Source organism: Lytechinus pictus, chromosome 18, assembly GCF_037042905.1.
Source record: "Lytechinus pictus isolate F3 Inbred chromosome 18, Lp3.0, whole genome shotgun sequence".
In the NCBI taxonomy this organism is placed as follows: Eukaryota; Metazoa; Echinodermata; class Echinoidea; order Temnopleuroida; family Toxopneustidae; genus Lytechinus; species Lytechinus pictus.
The window spans coordinates 17,960,159-17,982,635 of NC_087262.1; the positions used below are offsets into that span (position 1 = coordinate 17,960,159).

A 22,477-nucleotide genomic window follows, 5' to 3' on the forward strand; every position below is an offset into this window, starting at 1 on the left:
AGGTGTCGGGTCAACAACTATAAAAACAGGAGTAGTTTAGGTTGGGGGGAGAGGAAAAATATGACCTTTATAGATATTTTGGATATAAGGTTCAGGCCTTATGCACTGCAAGACTAATCGGTGAACCTAGTTTATACTATTACTGCATTGTTCATACAGGCACCGGAACTATACTCACAAACAGAGTATACAAAGACTGCAGACTATTGGAGTTTTGGAACCGTCCTATCAGAAGCAGTTACGGGTAATAGACCCTTCATGCTTTCTAATCTACCTGTTATGAAATGGTGAGTAACCACTTGTTGTAACCTTTAACCTTTGCTGGAAAGAGGCTGTATTGATCTTGGCCCTTGTACAATCCATTGCTTAGTAAAGTCGGAATATATTTCTTTGAAAATGTAAAAGAAGTACAGTATGAGTATTCTAAATGCTATTTTTTTCCCTGGGTGTAATACATGCGGGTAATTCTATATACTATGTACTGCATGTTCCCCCCCATGTTTGGGACTTTCCTTAAACGATTTGCCTCCATTATTTAATTCATATATGAAAACTTACAATGCTCTTAATTTGAAGTGAAATAAAACATGGAGAAAAAGGGTGTTGGACCTCCCAAACGGCTGATTATTTTATGGAACTGTCCCTGAGTTACAATGATATACCGATACATATTTTTATTTTTCAATACTTTAAACTAAAGCATTGGAAATAATCGTTTTTGGACAGGAACCCATTTATGATTCATATCACCTGGGTTGAGTGTAGCAATAATAGAACGATACCTTGACAAGGTACATAATTGCCAAGAAAAGTTTCACAGACAGCCCATTACGAGTTGGAAGAGTTTACTGAACTGCTTTGCTCAGTATGAGATCGAAAATAAGATTCAGATTGCCGATATTGTATCCCTCACCATTGGCCATGCTTTACCGGTACTTCAAACCTGGGTCGGGCTGCCAAGACACTGTAAAAGCTCTAACTTGGCTTGAGCCAGTGGGCTGTGAGTGTGGCCTTGCAGCAGCCTGCTAGCACATAGCAGCTACTTTCGGTACAAGAGTTGCTGAGGGTTACGTGTTTGATCACATGATTTTGGCATTCGACCTCAGGTCAAGTGATAGAATTCAAAACCCTGAGGCAGTGATAGACAGAACTGCACTCTGTCACATGATGTAATTTTGACCTATCAGAGATTACAATCTTATTTTGAGATTTGTAATAGCAAATATATGTTTGCTTGAGTTGATCCAAGCTTTTCTCCAAACATTTATGCAACCTTTTCATGTTTGTTTGTTATCCAGGCACGAAATCATAGCTAATAAGGTAGAGACGCACATAGGTTATTATGAAGATTGTACTGGTAAGTATGCTATCATTGGAATAATTATAATTGGTTATTTGATAGAAAGAGTAGATCTTTGAATTGAAACATCTTCTTGTGAAAGATTGAAAGAATTACTAGAAATGGAATTTTGTATTCTAGTCCAGAGTCGATTTGTATATTTTGAAAACCATTTTTTTCTTCAAAGATAGGTGGTTTGGGTTAAAAGTCAGTGTAACGAAAAAATTGCTTTTAAGTAGTTTGATTTGGATATTAACGACCAAGAAAAAGGGTTATTCGGGATAAGGTTGATCACAATCCTGCGAAACACAACACAACTTTAATTGGAGTTCGTTTTGATGACTACCGTTTCATCATTTTTATTATGTGTTCAGGGAAACTTGACTATGCAAGCAATCTACCCCAGCCCCATCAATTGTGTCGGTAAGTTGGCCAGCTATTTCCAAGCAACATTTAACATTTTTACAAGATTAGTTTGTGATCTTTTTTAACTCTTTTCAAGCGCCCACAATGATATTTGTGGAAGCGCCGTGGTGTAGCGGTTCTGACTCTTGCCTTGTAAACAGAGGGTTGTGTGTTTGAATCTCACCATGGCGTAGGGTCCTAAGGCAAGGCGTCAATCCACACTTTGCCACTCTCACCCAGGTGCTAATTGTTTACCGGTAGGAAACAGCCGTCATTGTTGCTGGTTTAGTAAGTGTGCACCTAACAGGCTGCTTGAAATGCTATGAATCCAGTGACCGGGTAATAATAATTATGAAGCGCTTTGAGCAGTCGTAGATTGATAAAGCGCTATATACGTTCCAAATATTATATATATTTATTTCTTTTATCCAGCTAACATTGTGCTCAGTGTATACCAATAAGGAGGTACATTCACACACAGCAACGTACAGAGAAAATGTATTGTAAAATGCCCTTCATGACAAAGAAGTATCAAGAAGTCTTTGTCGAAAATCGATGAAGCAAAACAGTGGTTTAGTCCTTGACTCTGGACAGACGACATGCCATGTTTTGTCAGCTTTTAAACTTAGGACCGGAACTGCTGTTCTGGTTTACCAATCTTGTTGACAAAGACCTTCCCCACTGTCCTTCGTGTTTATCAATACATTTACTGTGTTCTTGAACCTATGTACGTTGCAGAGCAAAAAACTCTCTAGTATTACCCTGCCAGCCTTAATTGGGTAAAGCCATGACTTTTTTTTCTCTCCCTTTTCTTTGTTTGTTAGTCCACTGCAGGAAACCCTTGAGAAGTTACTTACTCTCCTGTTAAATGGAAACTCAAGTAGAAGAGGAGGCAATCTAAAAAGTGATAAACCTGTTTTCTACCACTGGATTGATGCTATCTTCAATTGCAAGGTGTGTTCTTCGCAACAAGTATTTGTCAATTTATCCTTTAGAAGACATGCAGTTGCTCTTCATCTTAAATGATAGGAATTATGTATGGAATATGAACAAAATAGGAAAAATATAGTTAAAAAGTTGATTATATTTCCAATATGAACTGGTGTCTGTTATGAATTATTGAAAGTGTCATGTACTCAATAACACATGAACTGTACATAGATTAGCATGCATGGGACTACACCCAAATTGTTGGTCTTACTGTTTTCAGCTGCTATTTGTTATACATGTTTTGAATGTGACAGCATTGGAATATCTTTCCATATTTGTCTCACCTGCAGAGCAGAGCGATACTATAGGCGCCGCTTTTTCGACGGTGGCGGCGTCAACATTGAAATCTTAACCGAAGGTTAAGTTTTTGAAATGTCATAATTTAAAAAGTATATGGACCTACTTCATGAAACTTGGATATAATGATAATCAAGTATTACTAGACATCCTGTTTGAGTTTTAGGTCACATGACCAAGGTCAAAGGTCATTTAGGGTCAATGAACTTTGGCCACACTGGGGGTATTTTTTTAATTGCCATCATAACTTTTAAAGTTTATGGATGCAGTTCATGAAATGTGGACATAGGGATAATCAAGTATCACTGATCATCTTGCACAAGTCTTAGGTCACATGATCAAGGTCAAATGTCATTTAGGGTCAATGAACATAGTATTTTATTATCCTGTGATTGATGTTATTTGTGAATAATTATTCTTTTGTCGTTTTTGTCTCACCTGCATAGCAGAGTGAGACTATAGGCGCCGCTTTTCCGACGGCGGCGGCGGCGGCGTCAACACCAAATCTTAACCTGAGGTTAAGTTTTTGAAATGACAGCATAACTTAGAAAGTATATGGACCTAGTTCATGAAAGTTGGCCATAAGGTTAATCAAGTATTACTGAACATCCTGCCTGAGTTTCATGTCACATGACCAAGGTCATTTAGGGTCAATGAACTTAGACCATGTTGGGGGAATCAACATCAAAATCTTAACCTAAGGTTAAGTTTTTGAAATGTCATCATAACTTAGAAAATATATGGACCTAGTTCATGAAACTTATACATAAGGTTAATCAAGTATCACTGAACATCCTGCATGAGTTTCACGTCACATGACCAAGGTTAAAGGTCATTTAGGGTCAATGAACTTTGGCCGAATTGGGGGTATCTGTTGAATTACCATCATAACTTTGAAAGTTTATGGATCTGATTCATGAAACTTGGACATAATAGTAATCAAGTATTACTGAACATCCTGTGCAAGTTTCAGGTCACATGATCATGGTCAAAGGTCATTTAGGGTCAATGAACTTTTGCCAAATTGGGGTATTTGTTGAATTACAGCCATAAATTTGAAAGTGTGTTGGTCTATTTCATAAAAATTGGACATAAGAGTAATAAAGTATCACTGAACATCCTGCATGAGTTTCACGTCACATGACCAAGGTTAAAGGTCATTTAGGGTCAATGAACTTTGGCCGAATTGGGGGTATCTGTTGAATTACCATCATAACTTTGAAAGTTTATGGATCTGATTCATGAAACTTGGACATAATAGTAATCAAGTATTACTGAACATCCTGTGCAAGTTTCAGGTCACATGATCATGGTCAAAGGTCATTTAGGGTCAATGAACTTTTGCCAAATTGGGGTATTTGTTGAATTACAGCCATAAATTTGAAAGTGTGTTGGTCTATTTCATAAAAATTGGACATAAGAGTAATAAAGTATCACTGAACATCCAATGCACATTTTAGGTCACATGACCAAGGTCAAAGGTCAATGAACTTTGGCCATAATGGGGGTATCTGATGAATTACCATCATAACTTTGAAAGTTGATGGATCTGACTCTTGAAACTTGGACATAAGACTAATCAAGTATCACTGAACATCCTGTGCGAGTTTCAGGTCACATGATCAAGGTCAAAGGTCACGTAAGGTCAAAGAACTTTGGCCACGTTGGGGGTATTTGTTGAATTGCCATCATATCTCTATAAGTGTATTGGTCTAGTTCATAACACGTGGAAATAAGAGTAACCAAGTATCACTGAACATCTTGTGCGAGTTATAGTAGTTTTCAAAATCAGCACTGCTGCTATATTGAATCACGTGATGCAGGTGAGACGGCCAGAGGCATTCCACTTGTTAATGTCAGCACTGCTGCTAAACTGAATCGCGTATTGCAGGTAAGACTGCCAGAGGCACTCCACTTGTGAAGTTTTCCCGTAATATGGAAAGAAATTCATTATAAACTACATGATTCATCAGTGATTTCTTTGTTGATCAGGTAAAAAATCTTAAATTTTCTTGCTATATAATCTCACTGTCATCTCTTATTTGATACCTGCACACAGATTATCCATGTACGCAATATGACGGATGGTACGATGTCATCATTCCCTACCCGGAGCAATGACACTGTCAGTGATCTTAAGAAGACCCTGAACAACGTGACCAAACTTCCTGTGGATCAGCATATCATCCTACTTGCCAATGGGGAAAGGCTGATCACCGAATCTGCAATTCTTCATGATGTCTTCAAGAATCATGTAAGACTGTGTGATTTCTTTTGGTGTTGATGTTAGGTCAATTTTACATGAGCATATCACCAAACATAAAATGAAGTTGGTCCTAAAAAGTCACTCACAAGGTGTTGAGCTGTCAACAATGTGATCTGGATAATTTGTGTAAACCCAGAATAGGTTTTGGAGCTATGCTATCCAAATTGTGCTTCCAACAACAATGGTTAATTTCAAAATGTGGCGTATTTCCGGCAGTTCGTGTTGAGTGCTGGTGTTGAATTTCGTCGGCTGAACCGAGCATTACAGCTGGTGTTGACAATCTACGTTTAATTTCCCATTCACCATCAACCCCCAAGGATTGGGAAAATCATGATTTCAAGTTCAGTGTTGGTGTTGATTAACTGTAGCTCATGAACAGGCGGCAAACACGATGAAACATCCCCGTAAAATTATATTTTAGAGTTAAGATGAGCGCAAATCATTAGAGTTTTATACATTTTAAGGAAAAATGATATTTACGCTTCCTGATTCTTGCAGTGATTTTAACCTTTGCATTTGGTACGATAAGATTTTATTGCAATTTCTATCTGATTTCACTTCCGTCGTCAAGAATTTCTCGCGTTAAGTTGAGATGATCACCAGCGCAGGGCAGAGGCGTGACGTCATAGGCTATTGATGACACGATATGTATATGGTATTGCTCCTATGAACCTGCTCTGAACCCAGCGCGGTGTGGGAGCTCATCAGTTTAGCAGCCTTTTCACGCTCTCAACACCAACATCGAGCACCGTACTTAGACTGGGTGATATCAAGTTCATTGTTGGTCTTTTGGTGTCGATGTTAGGTCAAGTTTTACATGAGCATAGGTTTTGGAGCTATGCAATTCAAATTGTGCTTTCAACACCAATCATGTAAGACTGGGTGATTTCAAGTTCAGTGTTGGTCTTTTGGTGTCGATGTTAGGTCAAGTTTTACATGAGCATAGGTTTTGGAGCTATGCAATTCAAATTGTGCTTTCAACACCAATCATGTAAGACTGGGTGATTTCAAGTTCAGTGTTGGTCTTTTGGTGTCGATGTTAGGTCAATTTTTACGTGAGCATAGGTTTTGGAGCTATGCAATTCAAATTGTGCTTTCAACACCAATCATGTAAGACTGGGTGATTTCAAGTTCAGTGTTGGTCTTTTGGTGTCGATGTTAGGTCAATTTTTACACGAGCATAGGTTTTGGAGCTAAGCAACCAAATTGTGCTTTCAACACCAATCATGTAAGACTGGGTGATTTCAAGTTCAGTGTTGGTCTTTTGGTGTCGATGTTAGGTCAATTTTTACACGAGCATAGGTTTTGGAGCTAAGCAATCCAAATTGTGCTTTCAACACCAATACCAACACCGGACTTGAAATCACACACTGTCATGTTTTGAAGGACCCTTTTTCACAGAGTTATATTATAATATGTCACCATGGTGGTGATACACGGAGCTGCTCATTAAGCTACGCACAATCTTACGAATGACGGGTGAGCCTTTCCAGTGAAAATTCAGATACCCCAAACTTTCTGGTTTAACATAATGGAAATTAATTTCTTATAACCTTATGGCCCAGTCACATTTCCCCTAAAGCAGCCGTACGGCGAGTCGGAAACAGCTGTATAACATTTTTTTGTATCAGCTACATATAGGTGGTTTGAATGAAAATGAATAAAATGGCTGTTTTCGACGCACCGTAGGCGAAATGGGACTGCAGCATTAATCAAACTTAAAAAATGAAGGCTAATAGATAACTATTGAAAATATGACCGTTCAAAAATCGGATTTAAACTGTAGGTGATGCAGAGCTGCCAAGTAGTACGATTTTTCCGTATTTAGTACGTTTTTGCAACCAAAATACGGCAGTACGTTTTTTCTTTAAAAAATACGTTTTTTGTATTTAAAAAAAAAAAAAAAAATCATCTCTCTATGTCTGTATTTCATAAAACGTACACAAATATGGTTATTAGATCAATGTAATTTCAGGTAACTTGTTTTTTTTTCAATCATTTTTTAAAAACCAGGGTGAGATATACACAAGTTTCAATGTTTTTTTTTTTTCATCTGCAAGAGCAGTGCACATTTTAGCTTGCATGCAGCTTGAGCGCTGTGATGGGCGAGTGCGCCAAGCATTTTATTATGAAATACACTTTTTGGGGGAAAAATACAAAATATTTATCTCACATGGTAAAAATACTGATTATTTGGTCAAAATACTGATTTTGGGGGATAAGAATACTGAAAATGCAAAATACAACTTGGCAGCTCTGGTGATGGGAATCAAATCAATAGATAATCTTATTGAACTCCCAAAAAAGGGACAGTCATGTGCAGTTTACAAACAGCTTGATGAAATACCCAGCAGGTTGTGGTTTTGATTCAAGTCATTTGGGGGGTTTGAGTCTTGTCAAGTCACTTCTCGCTATACTCACACTTTGTTATGCAAATCATAGCAATTGATCTCATATAAACATGTCAGTGTTTGTAAATAAAGAATTTTCAAGCCAAGTAAATTTCTTTTCAAAGGACAACTCTACCCTTACATCAAGTTTATATTGAAAGATAAAAATAACAAAGAAAGACATTGAATATTTCATCTTAATGAGATTTAAAAAAAAAGTGAATACAAGACGTTTCATGCACATGCCGCAAAATACAGTCTCGCTTGAAAAAAAACTCTTAAATTGCTTGCAAAATAAATGAGCGAGAAGACACAAGCACATTGCCTTTCCAGTCTCAAGTTGACATGGCCTCGATTTTGTGTAAAAATTAAGATATTGTTTGTTCTAATTGTGAAGCGGTTTCTATTACTCTTCAGAATTTTAGGTGTGCAGATACATGGCTTTCCTTTACACTCTTGTTCCATTTTACATCCTACAAGCTTTGCTCTTCATTAGTCCCCTCCACTTTTTTCATTTCATTGGTACGTTTCAATCCTGCATATGTTATGCAGTTGATGCATCTTTTCATTGTAAAAATGATTTATTATGAAATCTACTTAAGGATTTGTGTAATATGAATATATCAATAAAATAAAATAAATTTCTTCTATGTTCTGTTTGACAGCAAGGGGATTGGATAGTGTACTTGTATCCCAAGCATATTCGCATCGATGACAAGAACTGCTTTGTTTCTCCTCACACTCCAATGACTCCAATGGTATCTGCTTTGAGTAAGTGAATTGCGCCATCATTGTTCTAAACATATTTGCTGCGGTTGAACTCGACCTTTTGCCTATAAAGTTTCTGTTTGAATTATGGAAGGCTAAACTTAAAAATGTTGACTTGAATAAATAGAGGAAAATCAAACTAGCCAAATGCTGAAAATTTCATCAAAATTGGATATAAAATAAGAAAGTAATGACATTTGATAGTTTTGTTTATTTTTCACAAAACAGTGACATGCACAACTCTATGATGTCCCTCACTCACTATTTCTTTATATTTTATTGTTTGAATTATACAATATTTCATTTTTTTATAGATTTGACAGTAAGAACCAACTTGACTGAATCATATAGTTTTAAACAATGCTCATTCCACATGTTCAGGGAGGAATTAATCGTTGTTTCACTTGACAATGAGGAGAAATATAGAATGTTCTCTATTTCATATAATAAAATACAAAAGAAATAGTGGGTGACGTCATCAGTCTCCTCATTTTCACCCCCACCAGGATGTGCATATAACTGTTTTTTTAGATTAAGCAAAACTTTAAAATGTCAATAACTTTCTTATTTTACATCCGATTTTGATGAAATTTTCAGTGTTATGCTTGTTGGATTTTTCTCTTTATTCAAATCAACTCTTTGTTGGGGTGGACTTGTCCTTTAATGTCCTATATGCACTGGAGGTACATGTACCTTTGAAAAATGGTGTTGCTGGATATCGCATACATGTATCATCATCGTACATTTTGCAATGCACACTAAAAGGAGAATGAAACGCTTGAAACCAGTTAGTCATGTAAAAGAAAATCAAAGAAACAGATCAATGAAAGTTTGAGAAAGTTTGGATGAATGATTATGAGCATTTGAATATTGCGTTCACTAATGCTATGTAGATCCTCCCTTTTGCAATGTAACAAAGTTTTGAGATGTAGGGACAGTGATTTTCCGCGATCGCGGAAAACGGACGGAATTCACGGAAAGGGCCTTTTGAAACAGAAAGTGGCATTTCAAATGGAAAATCACGGAAAACGTATTTTCCCTCAAAATACACAGAATAGCAACAGAAATTACTCCAAAATCACAACAAAATGAGAATATTAAATGGCCAAAAAAACCCAGAAAACACGATCTCACTTCGCTACTATCATGACAATTCACACATCGTGACTGCACTCGACATCAGCACACTCAATTTTACCCCGCACCGTACCCGTACCCGGCCGGCCGGGTTGGGCTTCACATGCACACATATCGTTCAACTACATGTACACGGTCGTGTGTTGCTGCCCTCTACGTAACAGCATGATATCGTGGTCTTAAAATCCAAGATGGCGGATTGGCAAAAGCCGTTGACTGATGATAACGATGTCCAAAAACCCCCCAAATTATCGATGAAATATCATTTCACCGTGAAATAATGCTAATAATATGAAAGGTGAGGATGTATACATGCAAAATGGGTGTGTAAAAATATTTTATGCACCCGCATAGATCCGATTAGAACGGATTTTATTGTGTTGTTGGTACAGTAGCAGATACTAATTTTGACCAGTGCGAGTGTGCGTGTTGTGATTTTGCTATTCAATGTGTAAACGGAATTGTCAGTTTTCCGTGTGTACAAAGTCTATGGGGAAACGGAAGTTCCGTTTTCTGACATGCTGAAACGGAATTTGAGATTTTCTGAAACGGAAAAGGCAATTTTTTGAAACAGAAAATCACTGTCCATAGAGATGTCACACACGTTCAACTTCTCCATTACTTTAGTAAATATTTCACTCAAGTTTTCTTGTATAACTTGTCTACAGCAAGATCAGGTGTTTGTTTTATATGAGAAGACATATAGTAGAGGTTTTTATTTTATTTTATGTATTACTGTGAATGATTTATTATTTATTATTATAGAGGTTTTTATTTTATTTTTATTTTTCTGTAGCGAATGCTAGACACCTACAGGTGTCTGAGAATGGCTTCAAAGTGATGTGGAAACAGGCCGTTCATTATTGTCATCAACTAATACGAGAGGCTTCAGCAAGAGAAACAGGATTCTTGGCATTCATGTGAGTAGTTACTATGGTTTCCGTGTCAAATATTTATAGTGAATGTCTTCAATAAATACCTCCGAAAATCTTCACCTCTGCATATAACTTTAGAAAGTGAATAGAAAATGTAGAATATTTTGATATACTTGCGGATTTCCCATTGTGAAGCAAACTCACAAACTGTGATGATGGCGAAATAAATTTTGCAAGGATGTTGATTGTACAGCGCATTTTTTAGTGTTTCCTTCTTTGTTTGGATTACAGAATGATACAATATTTAGATGTACAAGAACATTCAAGATGCATTCAATCATAATCAATCATAAATGTTAAGTCAATGGCAATCTGTGTACTAAACGTTAAAGGGGAATCCAACCCAAATAAAAACTTGTTTTTATAAGGAAAAGAAAAATCAGACAAGTTAATAGGTAAAAGTTTGAACAATATTGGACAAACAACATGAAAGTTATGAATTTTTAAAAGTTGTAAATATTGGTAATCACTATACCCATGGAGACTTCAAATTGGCCGCATGTGGGATGTCATAGTGATGTAAGGCAAGGACTACTCTTCTATGTACTCCAATACATATTATGGCTAAAATTTAATTTTTCCCGAAAGTTTTATTTCAAATTATATTTTTCTTTCATGAGGACATATGACAATATACTTCCTGGGTTATATTTAGATTACTGCCCCAGGGGAATGGGTACTTAGGAGAAAACCACAAATCCCTGATAATAAAGTACATGGCCTATGGGAAAGTTGCCCTTGCCCCTTGTCATAATTTACTTACCCAGTTGCCAATTTGAAATCTACATAGTATTAGTGATCTCAATTTTAAAGCAGCTATAACTTTCTTATTGCTTGTCCGATTTCTTTCAAACTTTCACCATTCTGTTTAATTTATTTTTCTCCTTCCCAACGCAACATTTTATGGCCAAGGCTGGATTCCCCTTTAAATTCAATTGTAAATGTGAGTTGTATCCCCTTTATATTACACCCCCAAGGACTTATAACCTGAGATGCAAGTCTTGTATGATTCAGGGATGTGAGGAAATGAAGAGATGTTTCCACAGGTTACAGGCCAAAGCAGAGTTCTTCCTTGACAGGTAACTTAATACATGATAATATAGTGATGATGATGATGATGATGAAGAGGATGATGATGATAAAGATGATGATGATGATGATAATGATGGTGATGATAATGAAGATGATGATGACAATGATGAAGACAATGATGAAGACTATGATGAAGACGATGATGATGATGATGGATGATGATTATGATGGATGATGATGATGATGAAGAGGATGATGATGATGATGATAAAGATGATGATGATGATGAAGAAGATGAGGAATTGAGGATAATAAAGATGATGATGATGGTGATTATGATGTTCACGACGACGATATTGAAGAGGATAATGATGATGAGTAAGAAGAGGATGATGATGATGATGAATAGGATGATGATGATAAAGATGATTATGATGATGATGATGTCAACGATATTAAAAGGATGGTAATGATGATAAAGATGATGAAGAGGATGCTGAGGATGATGATGGTGGTGATTGTGGTGGTGATGATGATGATGACGAAGACAACGACGACGATGATGATGATAAGGAAAATATGCATTCCATCCTGTCAGGTTGACAGTTCTTTCCGAATATTTGTAGTGTAATACATATATATATTGGATTTTATTGCAGTAAAAGTTATCAAAATACAATCACAAGCAGTCAAAGACTGAAATGTGTGAATGTTTACATGTACAAATAGAAACATAACAAAATATATAGTAAACATTATAAATAAATATTTAAATACAATACAGATTCATGCAGATGAAAAAGAAATGTATCATAAGTAAATACCAAAGGCCATAACATCACATGCCTTTGTGAAATAATCTTGCTCAGTGATTTTCAGCATACTCAGCTTTCAGTTTGTACATTGCATTGTCTGGCAGTGTTAGGTTGACGTAAAATATATATTAAGGAGAAGTTATAAAAAGTGACTAAATATACAAATTATGCTCATTAATGAGTGTATTATGGTGTTGCAGCGCACTCGATGGTATTCACAATATGCGACGAGCACAATGTGCTTAAAGTCATTTTCTTTTAATATTGAATGTTTAAAATTGAAATAATTCATTAAGTAATCACTATTGCCTGATTTAAACAATGAATATATATATATTCCATAGATGTCTGATGGTGTCCTTTCTGTTTTGTTTCAGTATGAAATTTGACACGCAGCGCTATGCCCTCCAAGTAGCTACAGGTTTCAGTAAGTTAATCTTTCATCTACATTACCAAGCAGTGTCTGTCTATTATGCTGTTTCCATTATTTAAATGCATTGGAAATTACTGATGAAGAGAGATGGAGAGAGAGAGGGGGAGGGGGGCGTGAGGGGGAGGGGTAAGGGAGAAACAACGGGAAATTCTGTCATTTGTCACATGTATTGATTTAAAACAAACACTAATTTTAAAGGAAAGCTTTTGAGTTCAGATATCAGGGCCCCGTCTTACAAAGAGTTACAATTGATCCAATCAATCACAACTGTATGGAAATCTATCTATACCATAATTTTTCCTATAGGAATCTTGCACAATCTGCTTAGTAAACAAAGAGAATCACACTGAATCTTCCAGAGAACAATGAATGTATGAATATACATCATGTCTAGAAAATATTTTGAACAAATTTTCATTTTATATGTTGACGTTGCTGGCCATCAGATCAATCGCAACTCTTTGTAGGACGAGGCCCTGGTGAGTAGTCAGTAATGTTTAGGATAAAGAGGGGATTTAGAAGGATTTGGGGCATAGAGAGAAACAGACAGACAGAGAGAGAGAATAAAAGAGAGAAAGAGAAAATAAAAGAGAGAGAGGGAAGAAGAGAAAACAGGAGAGAAGACATGGGATTGATTAATATCTCAAAATGACCCCAAATGTTTGTGATGGATTAGAAATATGAAAGTACAATTCTGATTGGCTTCTCATCAGTGTTTTAAATTAACTGTACATGCGACAATGATCTTGATTGGCAATCATCACTTCATAGTGAGTGATGGAAAACCTGGAAACGCAAAGTTAAGTGATTGATCTTACTGTGGATTCATGCAATTGATTGCACATATAGATTTATGTACGTGTAAAGGCCACTGCACACCTTATGACTGTTCGCCATCTGATTTTGGAACAAATCGCATTTTGCTCATTTTCTGAAAATGTGAGTGGAACATATTATTTTATTTGAGGTTAAAACTAATTGAAAGAATACTAATATAACCATTTTGAAAGATTGCAAGCCTTTATTTTGGAGAAAAGGCCAAATTAGTTTCAAATCGTAGCCAATCGTACGACTGCTATGACGTCATTACGACTAGATATTAAATTTGCTTTTATTCTAAGAAGGATGATAGCATAGTCACAGATTTGAACATAGGTATTTGTACAATGATTTCTAACATTACACAGTAAGATATTCCAAGTCTCAATATTAGCATCAAATTCTACTACGTTTTTTCCAAAATTTAGTCGCAGAACAATCATAAGGTGTGCGGTCGCCTTAAAGTCACCTCTATGACTAAATACTAAGCTATACGTTACATGCCCCTGATGTGCTCAAGATTTTTTTTTTTGTTCTCCCATGATAGGTTCTGCTGCCTTATATGACTCGTTGAAGCAGATGGAGGAGAGGGTCAAAGACATAACTCAAGTAATTAACTCTTGTGCTGTGTTTACTTGTATTTTATAAATTCTTTGGTTTGTTTTGAAACATGTTTTTGCTATATCCCTCTATGTTTTTATTGCATTTTCTATGTCACATCTTCATTTGTTAATGGGTCGGTCTAAGTATAAAGATTTTTTTTCCTTTTTGGTTGCTACCCCTCAGTACGATTCTGAATCATCATGCAATTTTAGACTTGTACATCGATTTGTCAGACATGTATTTAAAAAAAACTTTTTATCATAATTGTTTTTATGTAAGATTTTACTGAGAGAATAAAACAATTTGAATTTGAAAAGTGAGGGTGGTGATCTGTTGGATAATAGTTCACTAGTATAACATATATTTCATTTTAGGGAAGCAGAAGTGAACATAATCTGATTTCCACACATTATATTGTGGATGCTTAGTTCACAATTTGGTTAAAGTCACAATGAGCTTAATCCTAAGATAAGTACTCGGTTATTTAATCAATGCAAGAATAACATTTTGAACATGCCTTCGATCAGCACCATATTCAGATGTTGTACCAAATGGCATTGTGTATATCATTGAGTCCTACAAAGTAATGTTATAAATGTTAGAAATATTACATGGTCTTATCCTGCTTGGTGTCCAATCACTCTCGCAAGGTTTTGATACATTGTACCTAAACAAAATTCATTTTTACTGTAGGTCTATATAGTTATGTTTGTAGTATTATCCAAACAATAATAATGTAATTGTGTTATTGCTATTTTTGATAATGAAATGTGTGTATTACTTTACTACCTTGGCATGAGCATTATTTTTCTTTTTATCTTGTAATTATTATGTCAAAGGAATACTGAATTGGCTAAGAGTATTTTGTTGAATGTGTTTATAATAGGAACCAGAAGTAGAGGTGGCTCAAATTGGGAAAAAGGTTGATGAGACCGTGACGGCCATATACGAGATGCAGAAGAGTGCGGAGAGGCCGAAAATAGTAGCCAGTCTACAAGAAACGTAAGTTATCAACTGTGGTGGTGGTGGTGGTGATGAGAACGATAGTATGTGATCATGCTGATGATGATGGTGATGATGATGATCATGATGATGATGGTGGTGATGATGATGATGGTGGTGATGGTGGTGGTGGTGGTGGGGATGATGATGGTGGTGGTGGTGATGATGATGATGGTGATGATGATGGTGGTGATGGTGATGATGATGATGATGATGATGATGATGGTGATGGTGATGATGATGATGATGGTGATGGTGATGATGATGATGATGATGGTGGTGATGGTGACGGTGGTGGTGATGGTGATGATGATGATGGTCGTGGTGATGGTGGTGGTGGGGATGATGATGATGCTGGTGGTGATTGTGATGATGATGATGATGGTGGTGATGATGATGATGGTGATGATGGTGATGATGACGATGATAAAGGTGATGATGATGACGGTGATATTAGCACGTGAGAATAGTAATTAATGATGATGATAATTAAATAATTATCGCGATGATCACACGTAGTCACAGGCACAGAGATGAGGAAGGAACACCCTCCCTTTTCCCTTATACTTTCTGTGTCTGTGGCATCCTCGCCCAGATTGATAGCATTATCTTTTTCGGTTATTCATTACTTATGCTGCAGTCACATTACCACTATGGTGGCTGTACGGCAGGTCGAAAACAGCCATTTTATTCATTATTATTCAAAACCACGTATATGTAGCTGGTACGAAAAATGTTAAAACGGCTGTTTTCGACTTGCCGTACGGCCGACGTAGAGCAAATGTGACTGAGGTATTAGTGATGTCTTTTTTTTCTTAGCATTGAGTCCTTAAAATAATGTTTACATGAAAGCTTCTCTATGTATAAGTATTATTTAGGAAATATTTTTTACTCTTCTTGTCCTCAGGAGCAAGGAGTGTGATGCTTGCTTCAAACAGTTCAAAGAAGAGAACAAGGGTGAGTCTCAATAATTTATATGTAAATCAAATTTATTTCCTTTATGAATTCAAAAAGTTTGCAGAGAAGGAATCAAGTACATAATTGTTCCTCTTTGTTTGTCCCATGAAGGTATCTGTCTTTGTTTTATATTACTAATATGACAAATGTTACAGAAATGTTAGGGAAAATTGAATGATAAGAATTTGTTGGCAAGAAGATTTCATGATAAACAGACTTATTTCTATATGTTGGCTCTTGTTGCAGCAAAGCAAAGAGAAAGCTTGGATGTTAAGCCTATTTGAGAAATTTCTTTGTAAAAATTTGAAAAGAATATTTTCATTATTAACAGACATATTTTGATATGTTTATTGTTTTTGCAGCAAAGAGAAGAGAAAACGTGGATATTTTGCGTATTAAAACTTTGATTAATCAGGCTTTCAGTCAGTATTGTGAATACAACCGGGATATCTATACAAAAATGAGGCAAGTATTTAAAAAACTACGTAAAAACTCATTCATGAATGTGGTGCTTCTCTATCTCCCCTTTTTCCCCCTCATGCACCTTTTCTCGTCCAACATTTGCTCATACCTGCCAACTGTTAGGATTTTGGCGGAATTTTTAGCAATTTTTTGGCCTCCATTCCAAGTTCTGAATTTTTGAATAAAAATTCTGATTTTGGGGTCAATCTGTATAGAGTTGAAATCATGATTTCAACACTATGATTATTAGCTGCATGATGCGATTAACGCAAAAGACGGCTGAAGGGCACGTCTATACTGTAATAATATGTTATGTGACTAGCGCATAAACGACCGGAGCACACGGCTACCGTAACGCTTGTATGATGCGACTAACGCATAGACGGCTGGAGCGCACGGCACCCATAACAATGTATGATGGGACTAATACATGAATGGCTGGAGAGCACGGCTACTGCAAGTAGATGCTCTGGTATGTGTGTGTGCAAAAAACGTGGATGCACTGCGATACCTGTTTTACGTGGTGTACTTTCCATGCTTCCCAGGACATACTTTGAATCACATTGCCATGGATTCTGTGGAAATAATTTTAAATTGATTCTTGTAATCATGACTGATCATGGAGTGATCCCCCCCCCCTGCACCGGCCGAGATTTTGTGATGGAAAGCAGTTGGGATTGGCGTTGGAATTGCATATTTTCCAAATTCGAGTCAAGAAGGAAGTTACAGTTTAAGTTTAAGATTTCCTTGTTTTTTACAGCACAGTGCGCTTGCTCCTCCGCATTCGTACAGATATAGTTTGAAAAGCATCCATCGTCCAAAGTGAAAGCTCCTTAATGTCTTATTCATATCAAATGTAATTACATCGTCATTTTTTGCATAATTCTACAGAGATATTCAGTCTTCCTGCTTGATGATTGATGAGGTAATGGGGAAATTACAGGACTGTGTGAGGAGGATGGAGGAATGGCAGACAATCATCTTATCACAGCAGAAGAAGAAACAAGAAACCATGTGGAATGTATTGAATGTCACCGTCATGAAGGTTTGTCATCGAACACCAGGGGGGCCTGTTTCATAAAACTTCTTTTTACAACTCACTTGCAATAAAACTTAAAGGGTAAGATCACCCTGACAAGAAGTTAATTGTAAAAATAGCAGAAAAAAACATTGCCAACATTTTGAGAAAAATCCATTGAAGAATAAAAAAGTTGTTGGAATTTTTATTATTTGATTTTTGACGTCATAAATGCGAGCAGCTTTCCTACATATCGTATGGTGAAAAATCAATGAGATGTCATTTTCTCGGAAAATTGAAAATGGTTTTACTGTACCTTCAGTATATCAATATACATATCATTTCACACCCATTCTTAAAAAGAAAACAAAAACAAGTCATCATGAACCATCATGAACCATTTAAAAAAAGGAAGTCTATGCATTTTATTTAGGAGGCGCGATGGCTCAGTCGGAAGAGGGGGGGATTTGTATTTCGGTGACCCGGGTTCGATTCCCACTTTCTGCGCTAGTGCCCTTTGGTAAGGCATTAATCTTTATTACCAGGTCCTTCGGAGAGGACCTTAAGCCGTCGGTCCTCTGGTTGCTTGCTTACAAGCATTCATGATTTCTTAGCAATCAGGTAAAAATCCCAATCAATCAATATACATAACGTATGGGGCAGCTGCTCGTTTGTGACGTCACAAATCCAAAATTTAAAATTCTAATAACTTAATCTTTAAAGGCCACCGCACACCTTACGATCCGACTGGTCGGCGACTGGCTTGCGACTGAGTGAGGGGAGATGTGACGTCACGGCTCTTGTCAGCTTGCGCGTCGCAGACTGGTCAGAGACAAGTCGCAAGGAAAATCGGAAGGATTTGACATGTCGATTCCTTATGACTGGATCGCAAGCTCAATCCAACTTCCAGCCAATCAGACAGCAGAGTTGCACGACGCGTATATGATAAACAACGCGCATACGCAGTAGTAAGCGCACTTTCTCAGTTGCAATGCCAAAAAGCAAAAAGCGCATGCCTGAGTCGCAGATCGGATCGCAAGGTGTGCGGTGTCGAGGCTTATGACTACCTTGCGATTCATCTCCCCTCACTCAGTCGCAGACCAGTCGGGTCGTAAGGTGTGCGGTGGCCTTAATGGATTTTCCTCAAAACACCACCAATATTTTGTATTATTTTTTCTGCTATTTTTACATCAAACTTTTCTTCACGGTGAACTTCCACTTTAAAAGCTATGTAAATTATTCAATTTGATTGGCTGTTCGTAAACTTGTCACAGAAATTTTGAATTTGTTATAATAACAAAGTCTTTATGAAATGGCCTCCATAATTTTATAAGCTTTCAACATAATGTATAACTCTATGGTTGTTGTACTCGTGTAAAGAGTAATATTTCCATGAAGCTTGAGTGTTACAAGTTTAGAAATTCATTGGAAGTGAGACCCCCCCTTCTTTATGAAAATATGTCCTTTATTTTATTGACATTGTTGGTTCCCTCTTGGATGTCCTATTCTTTCACTTGCTGTTTCAGAGTTTCTTCTCTCGCTGTAAAATCATTGGTGAAGAACTAGCTTTAAAATCTCCTTTTTATCACTGTTCTGGAGTTTTTTTTAAATGGCTAGAAAACAGTTAATTCTGCTACTTGGGATTTCCCCCTCAGGAATTAGTACATAACATGGTGACAAACACTGCAAATACTGTCCTTTGTGCACAGCTTATTCACTGTGATATGTTAATTCTATCTGTTTATTTTTCTTCATTTTATTGCTTAGAAAAAGGAATCCGAAGCCCAAATGCAGAGGCAGCTGTCAAGGTCAAAGAGTCTGGTTGGACCGCCCACGCCCCCTTCGGCTGGGTCCAGTGGTGGTGGTGGTGTTCCCCAGGGGCCTATCTTTGACCCTCCTGGTGATATGGAGGAATCCATGTCTATTCTCAATGAGAGCATGCAGATAAAATCAGAGTAAGATGACCCGTTTCATAAAACACTTTATAATAACAAATTTGCAATAACAGTTCAAAGCTACTGAAATCATTCAATATGATGGCCAGTAGTGATTTTTTTTACAGAAATCGTCAATTTGTATATGATAAATCTGAGAGAAATGGGACCCTGAAATTAAATTTGGGGGGGGAGGCAATTCCATGAAATAATGAACATTTTTGTACACCCGACCACATTATTATCCATTTTTACTTCAATTTGTGATCTAATCCAGCCTTAATGGTTTGAAAACATTACAGATTTCATGTGAAGCATAGCATAGGGAGGAGACAGATCATTTCACAAAGGTCTTCCATATATGGGATAGAATGTACCTATGTCATAGAGTTGCCCCTGAGCACTGGATAATAGGGAGTTTTTGCTCCAGGATGCACGACGTATTCAAGAACTCGATAGATGTATTGAAAATGCTTGTCAAATAGCAGTGAACAGCTGGGATCTCTGTAGAATATTGGTGAATCGAAACAGCAGTTTGACAGTCAGTCTGCAAGCCCCTGTGTTAATGAGCAAATGAGCAAGATTTATCCAAGTCCTCTCGTGGCTGAAATCATGTCCCTGCAAAATCTTGTGAATTGTGAGACTTTTTTTTCTCAAAGAATTTAACCATTTTCTCTTTGAGTAAAATTGATTATTGTACCATGGGAAAGAGTAAATGTTACTCTTTTGTATTGCTTATTTCTTTTGAATAAAATATTATGATAAATAAGTGAATTTCAGACCTGAAAAGATCTTCCTCTGTTTTCTTTTGCAAATTGTGCAAAATTTTGTGTTTTAGGCACAAACATTATTTATATCATCAGAAAGTTCAAACTCTCTACTTTCATACAATGTGACTCTTGATATGCTGCACCTGTTAGATGGGTCAGCAGCCAGCTTTTTCCATCAAGATGCAAGACGAGATTTCTGAGTAGCATAAAATCTAGAGTTCTGATTGGCTGAATAAGGTTTTCAAAACAACAGGCGCGGTTAGGGTTAGGGTTAGGGTTAGATGAAGAGATTACCACATGGTGAGTGTGACCTTGCATAGGCCCAGTGTGGGAAAATCGGAATTTGCATGGGTGTGTGGTTTTTTGTTTTTGAGCTGCTAAATGTACTTGGCCTATGCAAAGCTGGCTGCTGACCCATCTAAAATATCTCTTGTTATAACAATTATATCATATTAAAGCTTAGATCTTCAGCTTTATCATGATATAGAAATCATTTGTGCTTAAACAGAAATTAAGTGTAAAAACAACAACTTTTGTTGCATGAAAATAATTATTTTGTTTCATGTTTTAGATCAAAAGTTTTCCCTATATTACACAATTTAAAAAAAAAATCCAAACAAATGACCTAAAAGAGTGATTTTTCTTCTTTATAAAGATACCAAAAACATGAAATTTGGTCAGTATTTAGAGCAGCAATGGCAGAATAAAAGAGGTGTTTTGGTCCGCACCAAGCTTATTAACAATGCAAAAACAATCTAGTCATGAATATCACTTTGATAAAAGAAGCTACTTTTTCAGGGCTTGCCGACTGACTGTTCATCTTAAAGTTACGGAGCTGATGAAAAATTGCAAATATGTTGTTTGTCCAGAGTCCATGACGAAACTGCTGTTTTGATTCACCAGTTTTTGACAAAGACTTCTTGGTGTTTCATTGTCATGAAGGGTATTTGACAATGTATTATCTATGTTATTGAATCTGTTGTACGTTATGGAGAGAAACTTCCTAATGCCAAAATGATAGTAACAGTGAAGATGTGAATTACACTGTGCTTGAGAATATTACTTCTAGATATACAGTGCGATATAGGTGCCCATTATCATTATCATTATTAATACTGGATGCCGGTGTGTTGGCTCAGTTGGTAGAGCGTCTGTCTCACAACCTGCAGGTTGGCCTACTATCAATTAGGCAACATGAATTTGGGGAGTATTTCTATTTCAAATTTAATTTCGAACAATAAAATATGGATTATAATTATTGTCATTTTCAAAATTATTTTTTTAGCAGTAGTAGTAGAAGTATTCATATTATTATTAATATCATCACCACATCATCTTAATCATCATCATCAACGTTTTTTCCCTAAAAATTCAAACTTCCAAAATATGCCTCCTATATGACAAGAAAAGGTGTAATGTTTCATACGTACTGAATCCATTTTTTAATGTCTCCTATCTTGCATTTAACTTCAAGAATGTTGTTCTGCTAAGCGATAACCATTCAAATAATTAATGTTATACTTTTATTGGTTCTACAGATTCGATACAGAGTTTAATTCCCTCACCACCGAGCAAAGACAGCTCAAGGAGCAGTTGAGAGAATGGGATTGGACGCATTTAGAATGAAACTGGAACATAAGGGGGTACGGAGCACACCCCTATCCAACCCTGCTACCAGCTTACCTTGCCCCTCATCATCATCATCTCAGAGATGCACTCCCGTTGCCATGGTGATGGATGATGAGCCTCTCCCGTCTTGACTTACCTTGAATACTTTAGCTTTACTCCATTCGAGATGAAAGAGCACCATTTGCATTGTGGAACTTGTTTCATCACGCTGATATCGACCATGTACAAGGAGCAGCGTACTTTGCAAACATATTTGGAGAGATGCCTGAGGGGGGTGACAGTCACCAATGCAGTCTTTTGAGCAGAACAAGTATTTGTTGACAGCTGATGATTGAGTTTTAAATTTTACCCCCCCCCCCCAAAAAAAAAAAACAAAAAAAAAAAACAGTAATATCAAATTTGCAACTCATATTCTGATCACCATTCGTGATACAAATGTGAACGTTTTTCCATTTAGGAGGATTCACTGATATAAT

The 22,477-nt window shown here is 36.6% G+C and overlaps 1 protein-coding gene across 1 annotated transcript in view; it reads left to right on the forward strand.

Annotated features, from left to right (window-relative positions):
- Positions 1 to 22,358, forward strand: part of LOC129282029 (inhibitor of nuclear factor kappa-B kinase subunit alpha-like) — a 31,550-nt gene extending 9,192 nt beyond the window's left edge. The window contains exons 6-21 of the mRNA XM_064112788.1: positions 160 to 287; positions 1,299 to 1,357; positions 1,714 to 1,762; positions 2,569 to 2,698; positions 5,091 to 5,285; positions 8,353 to 8,458; positions 10,389 to 10,512; positions 11,505 to 11,606; positions 12,752 to 12,801; positions 14,174 to 14,235; positions 15,116 to 15,231; positions 16,139 to 16,188; positions 16,551 to 16,653; positions 17,542 to 17,695; positions 19,436 to 19,623; positions 21,911 to 22,358. Of these exons, the coding sequence (XP_063968858.1) occupies positions 160 to 287; positions 1,299 to 1,357; positions 1,714 to 1,762; positions 2,569 to 2,698; positions 5,091 to 5,285; positions 8,353 to 8,458; positions 10,389 to 10,512; positions 11,505 to 11,606; positions 12,752 to 12,801; positions 14,174 to 14,235; positions 15,116 to 15,231; positions 16,139 to 16,188; positions 16,551 to 16,653; positions 17,542 to 17,695; positions 19,436 to 19,623; positions 21,911 to 21,998 (1,704 nt within the window). The 3' untranslated portion in view covers positions 21,999 to 22,358. The remainder of the gene's footprint in view (positions 1 to 159; positions 288 to 1,298; positions 1,358 to 1,713; positions 1,763 to 2,568; positions 2,699 to 5,090; positions 5,286 to 8,352; positions 8,459 to 10,388; positions 10,513 to 11,504; positions 11,607 to 12,751; positions 12,802 to 14,173; positions 14,236 to 15,115; positions 15,232 to 16,138; positions 16,189 to 16,550; positions 16,654 to 17,541; positions 17,696 to 19,435; positions 19,624 to 21,910) is intronic.
- The last annotated feature ends 119 nt before the right edge of the window (positions 22,359 to 22,477 follow it).